Here is a 17,889-nt window from a genome sequence, read left to right on the forward strand (position 1 = left end):
ATATCTTACTAATGCTTAAAAGTGTGACATTAATATAAAGTCGTACAAAAATCTGAAACCACTGAAAATAAGATGTGATCATCATCCTGACAGACCGTGGTCTTTTTCTTGTGTTAAGAGGTTTAGTGAAGTGAGTTTCTCTCATTTTGCTGTGAACACTAGAAGAGATTAACTTCTATATAAGTTGATTAAAGCAGACCTGTAGTCTCTCATCTGCCTGCATTCCTGTGTTTGTTCTGTTAGTCTGTTCTTAACATCATGTCCACTTCAAGCTCAATTCTGTCGTCATTATTTGAGTCCAGTTATTGTCTCGCCGCCTTCTGTGAGTTACTCAGCCTCTGTTTTGTGTGCTTTAACTCTCAGACTCCTGATCTCCACCTCATCCTGACAATTAGAGATCCTCAGCTAAGTCTCCACCTGCTTCACCTCTGCCACCACCAGCTTCTAGACTCTTCTCTGCTTTGGTGCTTCATCACAGTTTCACTGTCAAATAGTTCATTAATCAAACGTCAGTAAATCTTCACTTAAACTTGATTTAAATGATCTCTGTTTAAACATACAGATGACACCCTGCTCTTTAATTTTACTTATTAGGTTTTAGATCAGATTAAAATGTAGATCATAAAACAGCTTTGAGACTAGAAATTATGAAGAGCACACAGATAATCTATGGTTGACATGACCTCAACATCTTATAGAGAAATATTTAATATGTGGATTAAAAAATATATTTAACCATTTTCACTGCACATTACACTTGATGTGTCTGTTTACATTTTTATTTTGGTCTGGTTTTACAAATATTACAAAATCTTAATTTTTTAATGTGCATTTATTAAACTCACAGAGTCAAAGAACATGTTTTCTCGGTACATTTTTATTCTTTTAAGAGTTTGAAATATCAGCTTTACAACAGACACAAAAGGATGAAACTAGAGGAGATTGTTGCTCTGATTGTTGTCATTATGAGATGGAAACATGACTGTTTGATGCTTTTTTTAAAATCTGCAAACAAAAAGAAACAGAGAGACAGAAGAAAATCAACATCAAAGACTCAGTGATTGACATCAGGACTGGGAACACTGGTCTCTCCTCAGTATCTCTGAGACCGGAGTGTGGGAGCCCTGGGTGGCCTCACAGGTCACAGAGCCCACCTTCCCCCACTGGTCTGCAGTGAGCGTCAGGGTGCTGCTCCAGCTGTAGAGGCCGTCATTCTGCAGCACTCCAGGAGTCCTGCTCTCCTCCCCTCTGATGCTGCTGCTGCCACTGCTGTCGCTCGTCTTCCAGGACAGACTCCAGTCTGAGGGGAAGCCCTTGTTGGCCACACACATGAGCGTGGCCTTCCCCTGCTCCAGCTCCTTGTTGGAGGGACCCAGCACCTTCAGGGCGGGGCGGGTATCACCTAGGAAACACCAATCAGCTTAGAGGACAGGGACCACAATTTGAATTTCTCCGTTAAGAAGTTTCTGTCAGGTGTTTTTTCTGCTCCACCAGTCATTCACTCACACATTGTTTCACTTCCCTTTAAGAAACCTCTCATGCATATCAGCACAGAGAGAATCATCACACAGTTTGAGCTGAAATATGTTCAAACTACACTGGAAATAAAAGAAGCAGATGTGGAAACATTTACAGCAGAAGTTTGGCTTTAAAATGATTAGAAGTCTAAATCATGGACGACTGAAGAAATGAGTGGACACAAGCACAGAGCAGCTACTCATTCATATAGATTCAAATGTTATTGAACAGCTCACATGATTTCAAACTAAATCTGAAACATCTGACACAATAAAAACATCAGAAAGCAAACTTTAACTCATCCAAACAGCAGCTGGTGTGGATGAAATTTACAAACTAAGCATAAGATGATGAAGTTTAATCTTGTCTACATATATTTTACTGTGACAGAAATGTAGATTCAACAAGAGAAACTTGCAGAGCTCATCTGAATTAGTCCAGTAAAAAGGACAAACATCAAACACTAAATTGTTTTAATTAAAAAAAAAAAGTTCTCTCATCTAAGCAGTCTAACAAGTAGTTATAAAAGAAAATGATAAAACATTTAATAATAAACACAGTTTAATTAACTTACTTCCAAATTCCAGTCTGGTTCCTCCACCAAAAGTCCACCACAGTGATACAAACTCATTGAGGCGCCGTACAAAAACCTCTGACTGTAGAGAGACACGGCTCTCTGACTCTGAAACAAACTCAACAAAATCATTCACTCCTTCCTTTTCAGTTTTACCAACTGATCTAAAAAAAATGAAATTATTTCAGTGATAAACTGAAATATATATACACATTTAAAAAACAACAGAGCAGCATGATGTTGAATATAAGGACAGGGCATAAACAGGCAATAGAGTGAGATAATAAATACACAGTTTTAAATTAAAGTGACTGAATAAGTAAATATATAACTATAAGTGACTAAAAGTGAGTAAAGTGTCGGCAGTATAAAAAGAGTGTAGAGTAGTTTATGTTTATGGGTGTGGGAAATGTTCTTATTGGCTGGAGTTAAAAAGCAGAGTGGCTTTGGGGACAAAGGTGGCTCTCCTCCTCCTCTCAGTCCTGTAGCAAATGCAGTGGAGGCGTCGCCCAGAGGGGAGCCATTGAATTCCGGGGTGAAGAATGTGAGAGGGGTTGTTGATGATTTTGGCTGCCTGTCTAAGGGCCTGTTGGCTGAAAACCTGTGCCAGAGTTCTGACAGGCAGGCCAATGATTTTAGAGCACACTGTTGCCGTGTGCTGCAGTCTGTTCCTGTTCTGAAGGCTGAGGGAGTGGAACCAGCAGGTGATGGAGAAGGTCGTGATGCTTTCCAGGAAGGCATCGTAAAAAGTCATCATGATGGCTGTGCTGACTCCAAAGGAGTTGAGTTTCCTAAGAAGGTATAGCCGTTGGTGGCACCTCCTGAGAATCTCCTCTGTGTTGGCAGAGAATTTCAGGAGGTTGTCAAAGATGGTTCCCAGGTATTTGTACTCCTCAACTACCTCCACTGACTTCCCATGGATGGTGGTGGTGACTGAAGCAGCCAGATCCCTCTGCCTACTGGAGAAGGTCACCACCATCTCTTTGGTTTTGCTCACGTTCAGTTCAAGTTTGGAGCTTTCACACAACTCTACAAACTCCTGCAGAGCGAGCCCGTGGTGTTGAGAGGGCCTGACAGCAGTGACAGGAGAACTGTGTCGTCAGCATATTTAACAAGGTGACAGTTGGGCTGTGTGGATCTGCAGTCATCAGTGTAGAGGATGAAGAGCAGGGGGGAGAGCACACAGCCCTGGGGGGATGCAGTGCAGGTAGAACAGAAACCGGAAAGAGACTTGTTGAGCCGAACTTTCTGAGTCCTGTTGGTCAAACGGTCCAATATCCACAGGATCAGCTGATCATCCAGGTGAAATCGGGAGGAATGTTTAGTGGCCAGGATATGAGGCTGCAGAGTGTTGAACGCTGGTGAGAAATCAGCAAACAGAAGTCTGACGGAGGAGTCAGGGAGCTCCAGATGTTTGTGGATGGAGTCCAAGATGAAGATTGTTGCATCATCGACACCTCTGCGTGCACGGTGAGCAAACTGGAGTGGGTCCATCAGGGGGTCAGTTGCTCTTACGATGTGCTGTTTTATGATTTTCTCCATGGCCTTCATCACAAGGGAGGTGAGGGCCACAGGACGAAGATCAGAGACTTTGGGTTGTTTCTTTTGAAGATGGGGATGACTGTGGAGTGTTTCCACAGCTGGGGGACGGTTTGACTGCCAATTGAGTGTTGAAATAGAGTCCGGAACACGCTTCCTAGTTGCCCTGCACAGTGCCTCAGAGCTGCTGATGTTGTCAGGGCCGGGTGAGCTCCTCTCCCTGGTCCTCCTGAGGGCTCTCACCACGTCCTCAGTCCTGAAGGTGAGTGCAGAGCTGCCAGGTGTGAGTGAGGATCTGGACTCCTCAAGCTGGGTCCGTCTCGAATCTGCTGTAGAAAGCGTTAAGGTCATCAGGTAGGGAGGAGGGGTTGCTGCCCTCCACCTGGATGGTTCTGGGGGTGGTGACCACAGTATTTACAGAGGCCATGGTTTTGAGGCCCTGCCAGACTGAGCGGAGATCCCCTGTGGTGAATTTTTTCTTCAACAGTGTTTTTATACTGCAGTTTAGCAGTTTCTATGGCCCTCTTCACCTCCCTGTCGAGGGAGAAAGAATGCTGTCCCAGTCAGTGGCTTCGAAACATCCTTGTAGGGTGAGGATACTTTCTGCTGCCCACTGCTTGATGTTTTTGGTGACCTTTTTAGGGGGGCCAGCAGGATGGTGTGGTGGTCTGCTGAGCCGAGAAGGGGGACGGGGAGGGCTTTAAATGCATCTGGTACAGAGCCATAGCATTTATCCAGAGTCTTCCCCTGACATACCGTTGGTCTCCTTTAAGCGAATTGTCAGGGGAACAGTGACTGAAATCACCCATGATGAACTTGGGAGAGTCCGGAGTTAATTACTCTAGTTTGTACAGAGTGTTGATGAAGTACTTTGTGGTTTTAGCTGCATCAGCTCTGGGGTGGATGTAAACCAGGTTGATGGAAACCTGTGGGAATCCTGTGGGGACGTAGGAGGAGTACAGGGAAACAGCCAGAAGCTCGATGTCTGTAGTGCACAGCTTCTCCCTCACAGTGACTGTAGAGCACTGATAGGTTTTAGAGTATAAACCTACTCGCTGGAACATTGAAGACAACACAATTACACACAAGCAAAACACCAGTAGGCAAGCTTCTTCATGGTACTCGTGCACGGGAGAGAACCGGACAAACGCCGTTCCTTCGCTTGATCCCAGTTGCTCTCGTCCGTCCCTTCCATACCACTGTCCTTTTATTGAGGTTACATGAATATGCATAGGTTCATTAACATATGACGTCTACATACACACAAAGAGTACCTTGCCTGTGTGTGTGTGTGTGTGTGTGTGTGTGTGAGGTCAAAAGGGTCATATAACATGAAAGCATCAAACATCCTTAGTCAGGAAGAGGGTAGACTAGACCCCCCCGGTAAGGGAGTCCAACAGTTCATCTAAACAGAAAAGCACTTAGACTAGAACAGACGTAGCTACGCTAATCCCGTCATAAAACAATAAGACAAGATGCGAACTCTTCCCATGCCCCCAAGATGTAGGTGTGCATTCCAAGCCTTTGGGGCCTGCTAAAGATCACACATCCTATCACTACACAAGTGATTATATACTTCTAAGCATATATGAGTAAATGTTTCTAAGCATAAATGACAATCAACAATACAAACTCTAACATTCCCCCGTTTTTTGGCCTTTATGCTAGAAAAGTTCCCAGTCATGTCTGACAGTTTCAATGCAAACATTTTCATACTCAGTGTGACCAAGTGGTCGGCGGGGTTATGAACAAAATAAATAAACTTGACAACGCCACCTAGGGGAATTACACCCCCAGGAAATATATTTAAGAAAAATAAATAAAAGGAATAAAAGAAGACAGCACAGATTCAAGGATGCACACTGAGGCAGGTTGGCTTCCAATATTAAAACAGTTTTATTTATAGAAATAAATAAAATATTATAAATAATATTTTATAAATAAAATATTAAAAGTCAAGATGTAGCATCATTATTGACAGTGTCCTACAGTAAAAATAAACAATCGTGGAACTTGGACTTACCAGCAGCCGTGGAACCAAAAGAAAATCACACCAAAAGAATCACTGCAGACCACCCAGTGCTGTACAAAAGAAAGTGTGAAAACGACCCACCACCTGAGGTCCCGGGGCCACTGGCTCGTCCTCCTTCACTGAAATAAAACACAGAAAAGTATGTTAAAAGAATAAAAGGACACTGAGCGTCAGGCTCGCTACAAATCATAAAAAGACTAAAACACACTTTAATAACTTTAATAAAAGAAATCACACACACACACACAGGAAAGGCTTATTCCCCACGGGTCAAACTACCACTCGTGCTGGTAATAATTATTCTCAGGCGTAGGCCGGTCTGGCTCCCCACCGGCTGAGACCGGCCACCCAGGCGATTTAGAGTCCCAGCACGACACTCGGGCAGAGAATCACTTCAGCCCGATCACAGAAGTGTGGGTACGAGCAACAGTCCAGGGTAAAATAGAACACCAGGCGAACCCAAAAAAAAGGTAAGCCTACTTAATAAAAACAAGATAAGACAAAACAAGACAGCAGACTCCACCAAGGAGGAGTTCACAACAGCAACTGAGAAGGCAGTCCACTCTTCCAATTTAGGTTGGACAATTTACCATGGAGAGGTGAGTACAGCAGTGAACCCTGAAACAGATAAGTGTAACCTTAAACTCTTATAGCTATGAATGCTAATAAAAGTAGTTCTAACAGCTTACCCCAGGACCGGAGGCACTATACTCTCATTGGTGGAGATACCACGAACACCTCTCTCCGCAATGGCAGAATTAAACAGACTGCTGCGCTACAACAGGCCGGAAAAGGATATTAACACCAATTCCAGTATTCGGAGGGAATCCAAGGTTAAGCGAGAGCATACCTGTAGCTGTCGTATAATCGGCTCTTGCTGATCAGTCCGTCGCAGTACGCCAGCATTTACTGCTGTATCGTACCAGAAGCTCGGGAGGAATTAATCCAACAAGACATCGGCTTAGCTTTATACAGGCTAGCGCCACCCTGCAATCAATGTGCAGGTGGGTTCCCAATTAACCCGATCACCTGATACAAGGAGCGAGTGCAGTGGAAAGAGAGCGAGGGTGGTAGAGCGAGCGAGAGAGAGAGAGAATGAGAGAAGAAAAACAACGGAAGGCGAGTAGCCCATCTGGCTACATCAGCATATGTCAAATCACCCTAAAGTACTGTAAAGATACACAGGTTAACAAATGTATTAGCAGTTATCCTATTCATTGAGCTCATCTCATGGCAAACTGCATCCTACAAGCAAACAAAGAAATTGTTGATTTAATAGTGAAAACAAGAAGGGAGTCCAACAGTTCATCTAAACAGAAAAGCACTTAGACTAGAACAGACGTAGCTATGCTAATCCCGTCATAAAACAATAAGACAAGATGCGAACTCTTCCCATGCCCCCAAGATGTAGGTGTGCATTCCAAGCCTTTGGGGCCTGCTAAAGATCACACATCCTATCACTACACAAGTGATTATATACTTCTAAGCATATATGGTTAAATATTTCTAAGCATAAATGACAATCAACAATACAAACTCTAACAAGCACCAGCTGTTGTTTACATACAGACACACGCCGCCGCCATGTTGCTTCCCGATGCGTTCGCGGTCTCTGTCCAGATGAAGGGGTGGTGAAAAGCCATCAATGTGAAGCATGCTGTTGTCGTCGCTGTTGTTTAACCACGATTCTATGAATGCGAGAATGGAGGCAGTTCTGTACTCATGCAGGTGGTTGACGCAGGCTTGCAGCTCGTCCAGCTTGGAGCGGACAGACCGCACATTAGCGAGGATAATGGACGGGAGCGCTCGTTGTTTGTGTGTCTCCCTCTTGGGTCTGGCTCTCACCCCACTCTTCGTTGATCTACTCCTGGTTACCTTGTTATTGTGAGTTTTTTGATTTCAGTGTCCACAGAGTATTTCCTCGGGAAAGTAGTCCGTAGGAGCGGAGAGGAAAGCCGGAGGCCGGGCTGCAGCTGCAGCTGGATGAGGGTGTCCCTGGTGTAGGTGAGTGTTAAGAGAATTTTTATTTTAGTTAAATCATTAAAGTATAATCAAGTAGAAACAAGTATGCCTTATAATCAAGTGTTTATATATTTTCACACGGTAAAGCTTACTGTTGAAAAGAACACAATGTATTCCTTGCTTAAGTGTGTGAGATGTTTGACAAAGACAGGATATATACATGCATTCTTTACTTCAGTGTCTGCGATGTCAGATAAGCATGAATACTGCTGTGTCGTTGTTTTTCAGTTTGTGTGCAGAAGTTAGATAGCTAAGACAATGCCTGAGCTCTCCCCTCTTCAGTTGAAAGAGGAAGTACTATGTAACCCATTTTGCCTTATAAATAAAGCGAGTAAACGGTGCTCGGTGTGTTAGTCTGCTCAGAGACTCTCACCCGTGCGCACGTCTTTGAAACTCTGAGTCGGTCTGCCAGTGTCTCATTTCTCTCTTACTGTGCTTTTACAAATGTCAACCCCTTGACATTTAATTGGTCCTTCGAGCCGGAGAACTGACTGTTATTTTTAACGTCTAGTTTTCCACAGACGGTCTCCATCGGATCCTGACGTCGTGACGCCTGCGCTGGAAGAAATCTGATCAGTAAAACGAAAAACCCGGACACGTGAATTCGATCTCCGGTCAGCGTTCGGCCTTCACGACTCCAGGACCCGATGAGCACCGGATCCAAAAACGCAGCGCCACAGTAGAGGTGAACATGACACGCATTCCACCAAGCGCTAAAATACGTTGATATTGAGATTTTCCTTTAAGTAGTGTGTAAACCTAGGTACGCCGACAGATCTCAGTGTCCATGCGGGACTAAGAAGACGACAGGCAAGAGCGAAATTCTAGAAAAATCGCTATTAAAAGTTCCGGTCGCTCTGGGAGTGGCTGCAACGGAACAGGTTTCCGGTCACTCAAGAAGAGTGGCTGAAGGTGAAGGTGTTACACAAATAAATAGGCCTACGGAAAATCTCAATAAAAATCATAGAAACGCGCTTTGTTTGTGAGGAGTGAGTTGTTTTTACGACCCAATACGCGGTCGAACCACTTCTCAAACTGTTTTCCTGTGAACACTCACGTATTGGTAAAGGTGAAAAGGGTTGTGCTTCATCACGTAAAATCGATAACCGCTCTCTCAATTAGTGAGAGAGTAGAAGGCTGTTATCGAAAACCCATTCTCACTTTTTCATGCCAAAGAAGGTGTCACAGTTCTGACGTAATTAGTTCAAAATGGGTAACTCTAAAACTAAAGTAAAATTAACAGCAGACGAAGAGTGGTTAGAAAAAACTGTTCAAATGCAGGAATAGTCAGTGCAAAAAGGTGGAGAAATCCACATAAAATATATTGTCCAGCTTGGCAAGGCAAATGCACCCCTGATTCAATAAATGCTTTAAAAACCGCTTTGCAAAAAGAGTTATATGTGGAAAAAAGTCAAAAGCCAAACCAGCAGTTGTAATATATGTGAAAGGTGTGCCGTTAAAAATGTTTTGAGACACAGGAGCTTGTAGAACTGTCTTAACTGTAGAAGTCCCAAATGTAACATTCTCAAAAAACACTATAATTGTGAAATCAGCCTCAGGACATGTGACAAAACAGCATCTAACCGATCCCCTTTTTATGTCACATAGAGATAGTGGCCGTGGCTGCAAAAATCAGTGCATTTATGACCCATCATGCCCAGATTGTATGAAATAAATAAAAGGAAATCATTCATATGAAGACCTTTTCTATAAAAAAGAGAGATGCATAAGGTAGATTAAGGCTGTGTCATTGTTCAGCCAAGGAAAGTGTGTGAAAAGATAAATGTTTCCATCCTGGAGGGTGAGTGAGACTGCAGCTCACTCACGGTCCCTGATGGATACAAAATAAAATATAATAATCTGAAGGTTGGATCTGAGATGAGGCAAACAGAAGACCAGTCTAAAAGTAGGCACAAACCTGTTAAGAGAAAAAAGCAAATCTTGTACAGATTGGATGAACTATAAATTATCTGTTTGCCGAGTAAGATGATCCTAACTATTAAATTGGCTCAGTAATAATATAGTGATATACACTAATAAAATATTGTAATACACTATTGTTATTATATAGAGAGAAAAAGATGATAATAATTAATAAAAATATAATATTAATATTGACAAGAAGTATCTTAGCCAGTATGATGTGAGATGGACAATTGTTATGAAGAAGTCTGCATCAAGCTTAAAGGTTTGCTCAAACTCAGTATAATGACATATGAGATGAAGAAAATAAAAGCAATATCTAAACCAATTAGGTGCATAGAGGCACTTAACCTGCTTGAAAACCTGTCATTTATCCTAGATAAATATTACTGAGATACAGAGCACATCTATAATAACAACTAATAAGCCAAACCCTGTAGATAATAACTAAACCTACAGGATTATGAAGCTGAATTAAATGTGTGGACACCGCTAAGTTGATAAGCATGTTACACATTTTCTTTTATTTTTATTGGTTCTTTTTTTAGAGCAGAGGCTGCATGCTGTTAAAAGCGAACACATACAGCTGTCTGTGAGCTCAGTTTCCCCTCACACTTCTGCTTTGTTTCTGGCAGCATTTTTCTTTGTCTCTTTGTATCCTGACTCATGTACGTTTTTGTTTTGTTTGATTATTTTGTTAGTTTGGAAACAAATTTGTGCCAATACTTGTGGATTATGGTGACACATAGTGATTAGACATATGATTTACAAATGCCCAGTTTTAGAACTGTGAGCTATGAACAATGCAAAGTTTAGGAAATAATATATATACAAAACAAAAAACTTCAAAGTTTGAAATATGTAAGATGTGTGAATTCTTTGAAAAACTAGAAGGTATCTAAAATTGCCTCAAGTGAAAATGAAATTCTCTAATGACACTCTGATAGTTAGGTCAGCATAAGGGCCAGAAGGCCTGTGAAACCACAATATCCTTTGAGTGCAGAAGCAAAGGAAAGAATTAGGCCAGTAATTGCAGACATGCAGAAAGCAGGTATTCTCGTGAAAACTAATAAAGCCACGTGTAATACACCACTAGCAGTAAAAAAGACAAAGTACAATGGACTCCAGAAGCAGAAAAAGCTTTCGTTGATTTGAAAATAGCACTGCAGACATGTACCGTCTTAGCATTACCAGACTATGGAAAACCTTTCGTTCTCCATGTTGATGGTGCAGGAGGGTATATGAAAGCAGTCTTAACTCAAGCTTTTGGAGAAAAACAACGTCCATTAGCTTTCTACTCATGCAAACTTGACTCTGTAGCTGCTGGATTACCTACCTGTGTTCAGGCATGCGCAGCAGCAGCAGAGGCAGTTAAAAAATGTGCAGACATTGTTCTAGGACATAAATTGATCATCAAAGTCCCACATGCAGTGACCTCTATTTTGCTCCAAGCGAACCTCTCTTTCCTCACGCATGCAAGACAACTTTCTTATGTGGGGATTCTACTTACACAATCACACATAAAAATAGAGAAGTGTGGCCAGCTAAACCCAAGTACACTTTTGCCGATTTCTCTGGACGGAGAACAACACTGTTGCATTCAAAAATTAGAGGAAGATACAAAACCTCGCACTGATATATACAGCTCCCCCCAGAGCAGTTTCAGTAATGTTTTTGTGGACGGCTCAGCGTCAAAAGACATTCACGGTAGAAATTGTGTGGGTTATGCGGTCACAACTGTTGATAAAGTGATAGAAGCAAAAGCTCTCAGCTCCTCAAACTCTGCTCAAAGCGCAGAACTAACCGCAGTCATCAGAGCATGTACTTTATATAAGGGTCAAAGTGTTAATGTTTACACAGACAGTCAATATGTCTATTCAGCAGTTCATCATTTCGCTAAAATATGGCATAACAGAGGAATGACAACTTCCTCAGGCAACACAGTTCAACATGCAAACCTTCTAAAAAAGCTATTAGAAGTAATAACGTTGCCAAAAGAATTAGCACTATGCAAATGTGCAGCTCATCAAAAGGATGACACAGAAATTACGAGAGGAAATAACTTTGCTGACAAAGCAGCAAAAGCAGCTGCAGAAAAACAAATTGATGTTTTAACAACAGAAACCATAGATCTAATACCTTTAGAAATACTAGCAGATGCACAGAAAACAGCATCGCTGAGTGAACAAAAATCTTGGGTGAAAGATGGAGCAGAATTAAAAGACAACCTCATGATGTGTAATGGCAAACCAGTGCTTCCAAAATCTTTGCATAGAACTGCTGCTTTAGTGACACATGGGAAAACTCATGTGTCATCAGGAGGGATGATTAATATTCTTAATAAACAATTCTATACAAAAAAATTTTGAAAGTTCAGCACAAGAGTTTATCAGAACATGTATGATTTGCCAAAGACACAACGCACAGGGAAATCTACGTCCAAAGCGAGGGCATTTCCCTATACCACCGCATCCATTTCACACTGTCCACATGGATTTCATAGAATTAAATGAATCACAATCCTCCAAATATGCACTTGTGATAATTGATGTATTTTCCAAGTGGCCAGAAATATACCCAGTGAAAAAAGCAGATGCAATATCAGTAGCAAAATGTCTATGTAATCATTTTATTCCAACGTACGGTATTCCATCTCTGATAAGATCAGACAATGGCACACATTTTGTAAATGAAGTAATAAGTAAAGTTTCTGAAGCTTTAGGCTTCAGCATAAAACATCACTGTTCTTATCATCCACAAAGTGCAGGATTAGTCGAGAGAACTAACGGCACAATTAAACAAAGGTTGAGGAAATGTATGGAAGAGACTAAAAAACCTTGGCCTGAATGTCTAAGCTTGGTTAAATTATGGATGAGAATAACTCAAGGAACAGGTGGTCTAACGCCATTTGAAATCGTACATGGCAGACATTTTCCACTCCCCATAATGAGTGAGCCAATTAATAAATCTATTGCAGAAACAACAATGGCAGAATGAATGACAAAACTATTTGAGAATAAAGAAGTGAGATTAAGCAATCAACTGCCGAGTGACTTTTCTTCAGTTTCTTGCAGGTTGAACCCCGGTGATTGGATTCTGATTAAAGTCCTCCAGCGGAAAAACTGGAGTGCTCCAAAGTGGGAAGGTCCCTTCCAGGTGCTACTTACCACACCCACAGCGTGTAAGATAGCCGAACGAGTTTCGTGGATTCATCAATCCCACGTGAAGAAAGTGTTTGCACCACAATAAGACGCCGGTTCCCCTGACTCTTACGTGAACCCCTGCTGGAGGACAGGGCTGAACGGGTTTCCCGCCCTGTGCTTCCTCGGCAGTGCTACTCACGTGGGAGCTCGGGTGTGCCTGGTCGCCCTGAAGATCAGACTGACCTATCCCACCGAAGAGCAGAACCAATAATAACACCAGGGACGCCTGAATAAAATCTCAACAAGATGACTGAGGAAAACAACCTGATAAATCCAGAAGAAGAACCAGCTTCAGAATCAATGCTAGCACCAGTTCCAGCCCCAAAGCTGTTGTGCTTGGGCGCTTGTGACATCAAACGAAAACTACTCATGTGCTACATATTCTGTCTAATGGCTATCCTCCTGATGACGACACTCTTTTGGTTGATGCCCAGTGGAACCCACAAGACAGTACCAATTATTCTCCGACCTAAGAGGTGGACCCACGACAACTCGCACCTGAAGGAGATAGACAAAGAACACAACCACCCGTGGCTGAACAATGCATGGTACCGGTATGTCCATGACAGAGTGCACAGAGAAGACAATGCCGCAAACTGCTATGTCTGCTCACATATGCCCACGACAGCACTCCATGCCACAGTGTATGGAAAACCCCCAACCAAGGCTGAAGCACTCTGCATATATGACAAAGCCATTACCGGGACCTGCTCAACACCAGGAAAACCTGTGATGGTGATAGGTGGATCCATAAAGGACCAAAACAGCAACACATGCCACAACACTACACAATATATAGTCCCACAGAGTGTAAAGTCTCTAATCTACAACATAACAAACTGCACCCACCAGTACCCAAATATAAACTACACCTGCAATGAAGCCTACTGGGTGCATATAAACGTCAGCCATAGAAAACTGAAATCATTCTCAGTTGTTTTGCCACCTGACATACAACACCCAGTGTGCTTTAACTTCACAGGAGCAACCGGACAAACAGGTACGCCCCAGGGTCTGAAGAAATTAGGACAAAACCGAAACTGCTCCATGATCCTGGCGGCACCAGATTGGGATGGCATCGGCTCATCAACAGGTACATACTGGGTACAGGGTGCAGCTTGGGCGTGTGGCCTGAAAGTCTATTTCATGCTGCCACCAAACAGCACCGGACTCTGTGCCCCTGTTCTGGTATCTGACCACACCTTTAAGATGTCAGTGAACAGCAACACCAGAGCTAAACGTAACACAGGCCTCAAGCCCCATGATCCATATCTTGGTTCTGATGTACCAGATGACTTCAAACTCTGGACCAAGAGCCAGAAGGTAATACACGCTTTGTTTCCATGGATAGGAGTAGGGAAACACGCACTACAGATAGAAACCCTGGACTATCGTTTTGGATTATTTTTAAATGCTTCAACCCGCATTAATCAAGGACAGAATGAAGAAATTGATGCAATTCGCATCACTGTCATGCAGCACCGAGTGGCTTTAGACATCATTCTCGCAGAGAAAGGTGGTCTCTGCGTATTGTTTAACACTACATGTTGTACCTACATACCTGATAACATCCATTCATTAAACATGACAAATGCTTTGAATGTTTTGAAACAACTGAGCGGCTCTTGGAAATCTCTACTGATTAAAGGCCTGTTGGCCCTTTTCAGTGTGATGTTACTATTTTGCCTTTTCATTGCTTGTATTATCCCATGTCTGAGAAGCATAATGATAAACATGTTCAAGCGTATGTTAGGAAACCATGTCTTGGCTCAGTCAGTTATGGAGGATCCCTATCGTCAGTATGATATGCTGAGTGTGAGAGAGAGAGAAGAAAATCTCTATGACAATCTTGACAAGCTTGTTGTTTAATTATTTCACTGAATGACGTGCAAGTTGAAAATGTGACTAACAAGTGACTATGCATTGAGTAAAACATGTGAAATATATTAACATCAGGAGGGAATGTTAAGAGAATTTTTATTTTAGTTAAATCATTAAAGTATAATCAAGTAGAAACAAGTATGCCTTATAATCAAGTGTTTATATATTTTCACACGGTAAAGCTTACTGTTGAAAAGAACACAATGTATTCCTTGCTTAAGTGTGTGAGATGTTTGACAAAGACAGGATATATACATGCATTCTTTACTTCAGTGTCTGCGATGTCAGATAAGCATGAATACTGCTGTGTCGTTGTTTTTCAGTTTGTGTGCAGAAGTTAGATAGCTAAGACAATGCCTGAGCTCTCCCCTCTTCAGTTGAAAGAGGAAGTACTATGTAACCCATTTTGCCTTATAAATAAAGCGAGTAAACGGTGCTCGGTGTGTTAGTCTGCTCAGAGACTCTCACCCGTGCGCACGTCTTTGAAACTCTGAGTCGGTCTGCCAGTGTCTCATTTCTCTCTTACTGTGCTTTTACAAATGTCAACCCCTTGACAGTGAGCCTTGGGGTCATGCCGAGTGTCGAAAACAAGTCCAAAAATCACAAAAATGAGGAAAAGGAAGAAGGAAAAGAATACAAATATACCGAGTAGAACAACAACGAAAAGAGCATTCAAGTTAGAAAAAGAATGCAAAACTGCTCAGCTGACTGGCCGGTCGACCACATGAGCAGCGACCCGGAACCATTGCAACCCATTAAATTAGTGAAGCAGTGGGAAGCCGCCAATCCAGCACCTGGCGAGCAGTTAGTAGAGGGTACCTCAGGGGTACCTCAGGTGGCTGTTTGATGCATTTAAACGCCTGACCTTCCAATCATGGGCCAAGCACACTACGTACTGAGCTATCCCCGCCCTTTTTTTCTCTTTCCTTTTTTTTCGGTAGATTTACTCCTTGTGTAATTCTGATAGCTGATATGAAGCATTCTTTTGTAAAATCTTTAAAAAAAACACCGGATTTTTATTTTTCCATATTGTTTACTCATTTCAGTTCTATCCATATAAAATATTGACACCTGCAATATTGTGACAAACTGGCTAATCCCTCATTCAACTGCAGACAAAAGTAAATAACAGAGCATTGAAGAAAAGCGTTTACTAAATTCAAGTCTAATAACATGACATTTGGTTGTTTCTTAAGAGAGACCACTGCGTCCACTGATCTCAGCCTCAGAGGGAGAGAGTTCCAGAGTCTGGGGTCACTCTGGTAAAAGCTCTGTCTCCTTTAGTTTTCAGCCTCGTATGACGTAGAGTAAACAGACCCTGATCACAGGCCTAACCCGCTGTGGACGTATGGCTGAAAATGTTCAATGACGTAAGCTGGTGCTCGCCCATGATGATACATGAGTGAATAATGAATTACAATGAAGAAATAAATGAATAACATCCATCCATTCACTTCCGCTTGTCTTTTTCAGGGTCACGGGGAGCGCTGGAGCATATCGCAGATGTCTAAGGGCGAGAGCCAGGGTACACCCTGGACAGGTCGCCAGTCTATCGCAGGGAACTAAATGAATAACAATGAATAACAAAAGAGAGAACCAAAGATTTGACATGAAAATCCTAAATGTATGCAGAGTCGAGAGGTACCCCAAGAGTCCGTACACACGACTTAAATGTGATTAAATGACACAAAGAGCTTTTATTTCACCGGCAAAAATCTGTCCTGGAAACAGACAAGAGCTTCCATTTTATCTTCGTTAAGTTGAACCGCTAATCATTCTTTAAAAGACTTATATTCAATAACATGTGAGCTGATTGATCTAAGTCCCTGTTAGAGTCAGATCATTTCCATAGAGAGGCACTTTGCATCAGCAGCACCATGCTCCAGTGCTCTGGGAGAGTTTATAGTCCTGAGAGTTGAACACTGGATGACTGACAGCTGTCCTTCATCACAACAGAAGCCACAGAAATCCTCCTCATCAAAAACATGACTTTGATCTGCGTCCTCATCTGGACTCTCCTCTGCTGCTGCTTCACAGGTAAAGTCCAGAGAATCAAACTCCTCTCCTCTATCAACATCTGTCCCTCTGAAATGAAGCCCACAAAACCATGAAGCTGCTTTATGTTTTTGTCTCTGTGTCCTCAGAGTCCAGAGGACAGATCACAGTGACTCAGCCTGGAGCAGTGAGCTCTGCTGTGGGAGGATCTGTGAGCATCAAGTGTACGACCAGTCAGAATGTTCATGTTTGGAACAACACCCACTACTTACACTGGTACCAACAGAAAGATGGAGGAGTTCCTAAACGTCTCATTTATGCTGCTAGTACTCTAGAATCAGGGATTCCAGCTCGTTTTACAGGCAGTGGATCAAACTCTGACTTCACTCTGACCATCAGTGGAGTCCAGGCTGAAGATGCAGCAGTTTATTACTGTCAGAGTTGCCACTATCCTAACAGTCAGTGGTTGTTCACACAGTGAAAAACAGTCGTACAAAAACCTCCCTCAGTCAGACTGAACAGAAAACTGAAGTGACTGCTGCAGCTGGAAGATACTGCAGAGACTGATACAGTTCACTGAGGACACACACACACACACACACACACACACACACACACACACACACACACACACACACACACACACACACACAGGTGACACTAAAACATGTTTAAAATGAATGATTCGAGGAAATTTCTCTGCATCAGTTTCTCAGCATCCATCTCTGTCCCATCATGATCCCACATTTTATCTCATTTCCAAAAATATCAACATGAACTGAGCTGTGACACCTAATGAGAAAATGTTCAGTTCTTCACCTGAACTTCACACACGTCTCAGCTACTCACACTTAAAAATGACACACATGAAGACAAAGATCAGCATCAGAATCCTTCACAGTCAGCAACACAAAAACATAAGACGACGCTCAAAATGTCCTTTTATAATATTTATATTTATGGAAAAGAAAATCTCAGTGTCAACCAGAATCATAAAGAAGCTAAAGTTTCCTCCTGTATGTTTAATAATTATTGAACATATTGTTCACTGTCAAAACTTCTAAGCCTTATACAAGGACACACACAGATACAAACAACACAGATAACAAAAATACAAACAGCTGAACCTTTCAGTTTCCAGTCAGGACACAGTGTCACACATTTTTTTTATTTCTTGTCCATATTGACTGTAAGGTTTTATA

The 17,889-nt window shown here is 42.2% G+C and overlaps 2 gene segments (V, D, J or C); one reads left to right on the forward strand and one right to left on the reverse strand.

The window, feature by feature from the left end:
- Positions 1–858: 858 nt before the first annotated feature.
- On the reverse strand, positions 859–2,273 carry LOC113014121 (Ig kappa-b4 chain C region-like; the record flags this gene model as incomplete). The annotated part of the segment is given in 2 exon segments: positions 859–1,402; positions 2,093–2,273. Coding segments are annotated over 2 exon segments (516 nt in total), but the record flags the coding sequence as incomplete, so codon positions are not given.
- A 14,404-nt stretch (positions 2,274–16,677) lies between these two features.
- On the forward strand, positions 16,678–17,168 carry LOC113015159 (Ig kappa chain V region 3381-like). The segment is given in 2 exon segments: positions 16,678–16,729; positions 16,837–17,168. Coding segments are annotated over 2 exon segments (384 nt in total).
- Positions 17,169–17,889: the final 721 nt, after the last annotated feature.

This window comes from Astatotilapia calliptera, chromosome 22, assembly GCF_900246225.1.
Source record: "Astatotilapia calliptera chromosome 22, fAstCal1.2, whole genome shotgun sequence".
Classification (NCBI taxonomy): domain Eukaryota; kingdom Metazoa; phylum Chordata; class Actinopteri; order Cichliformes; family Cichlidae; genus Astatotilapia; species Astatotilapia calliptera.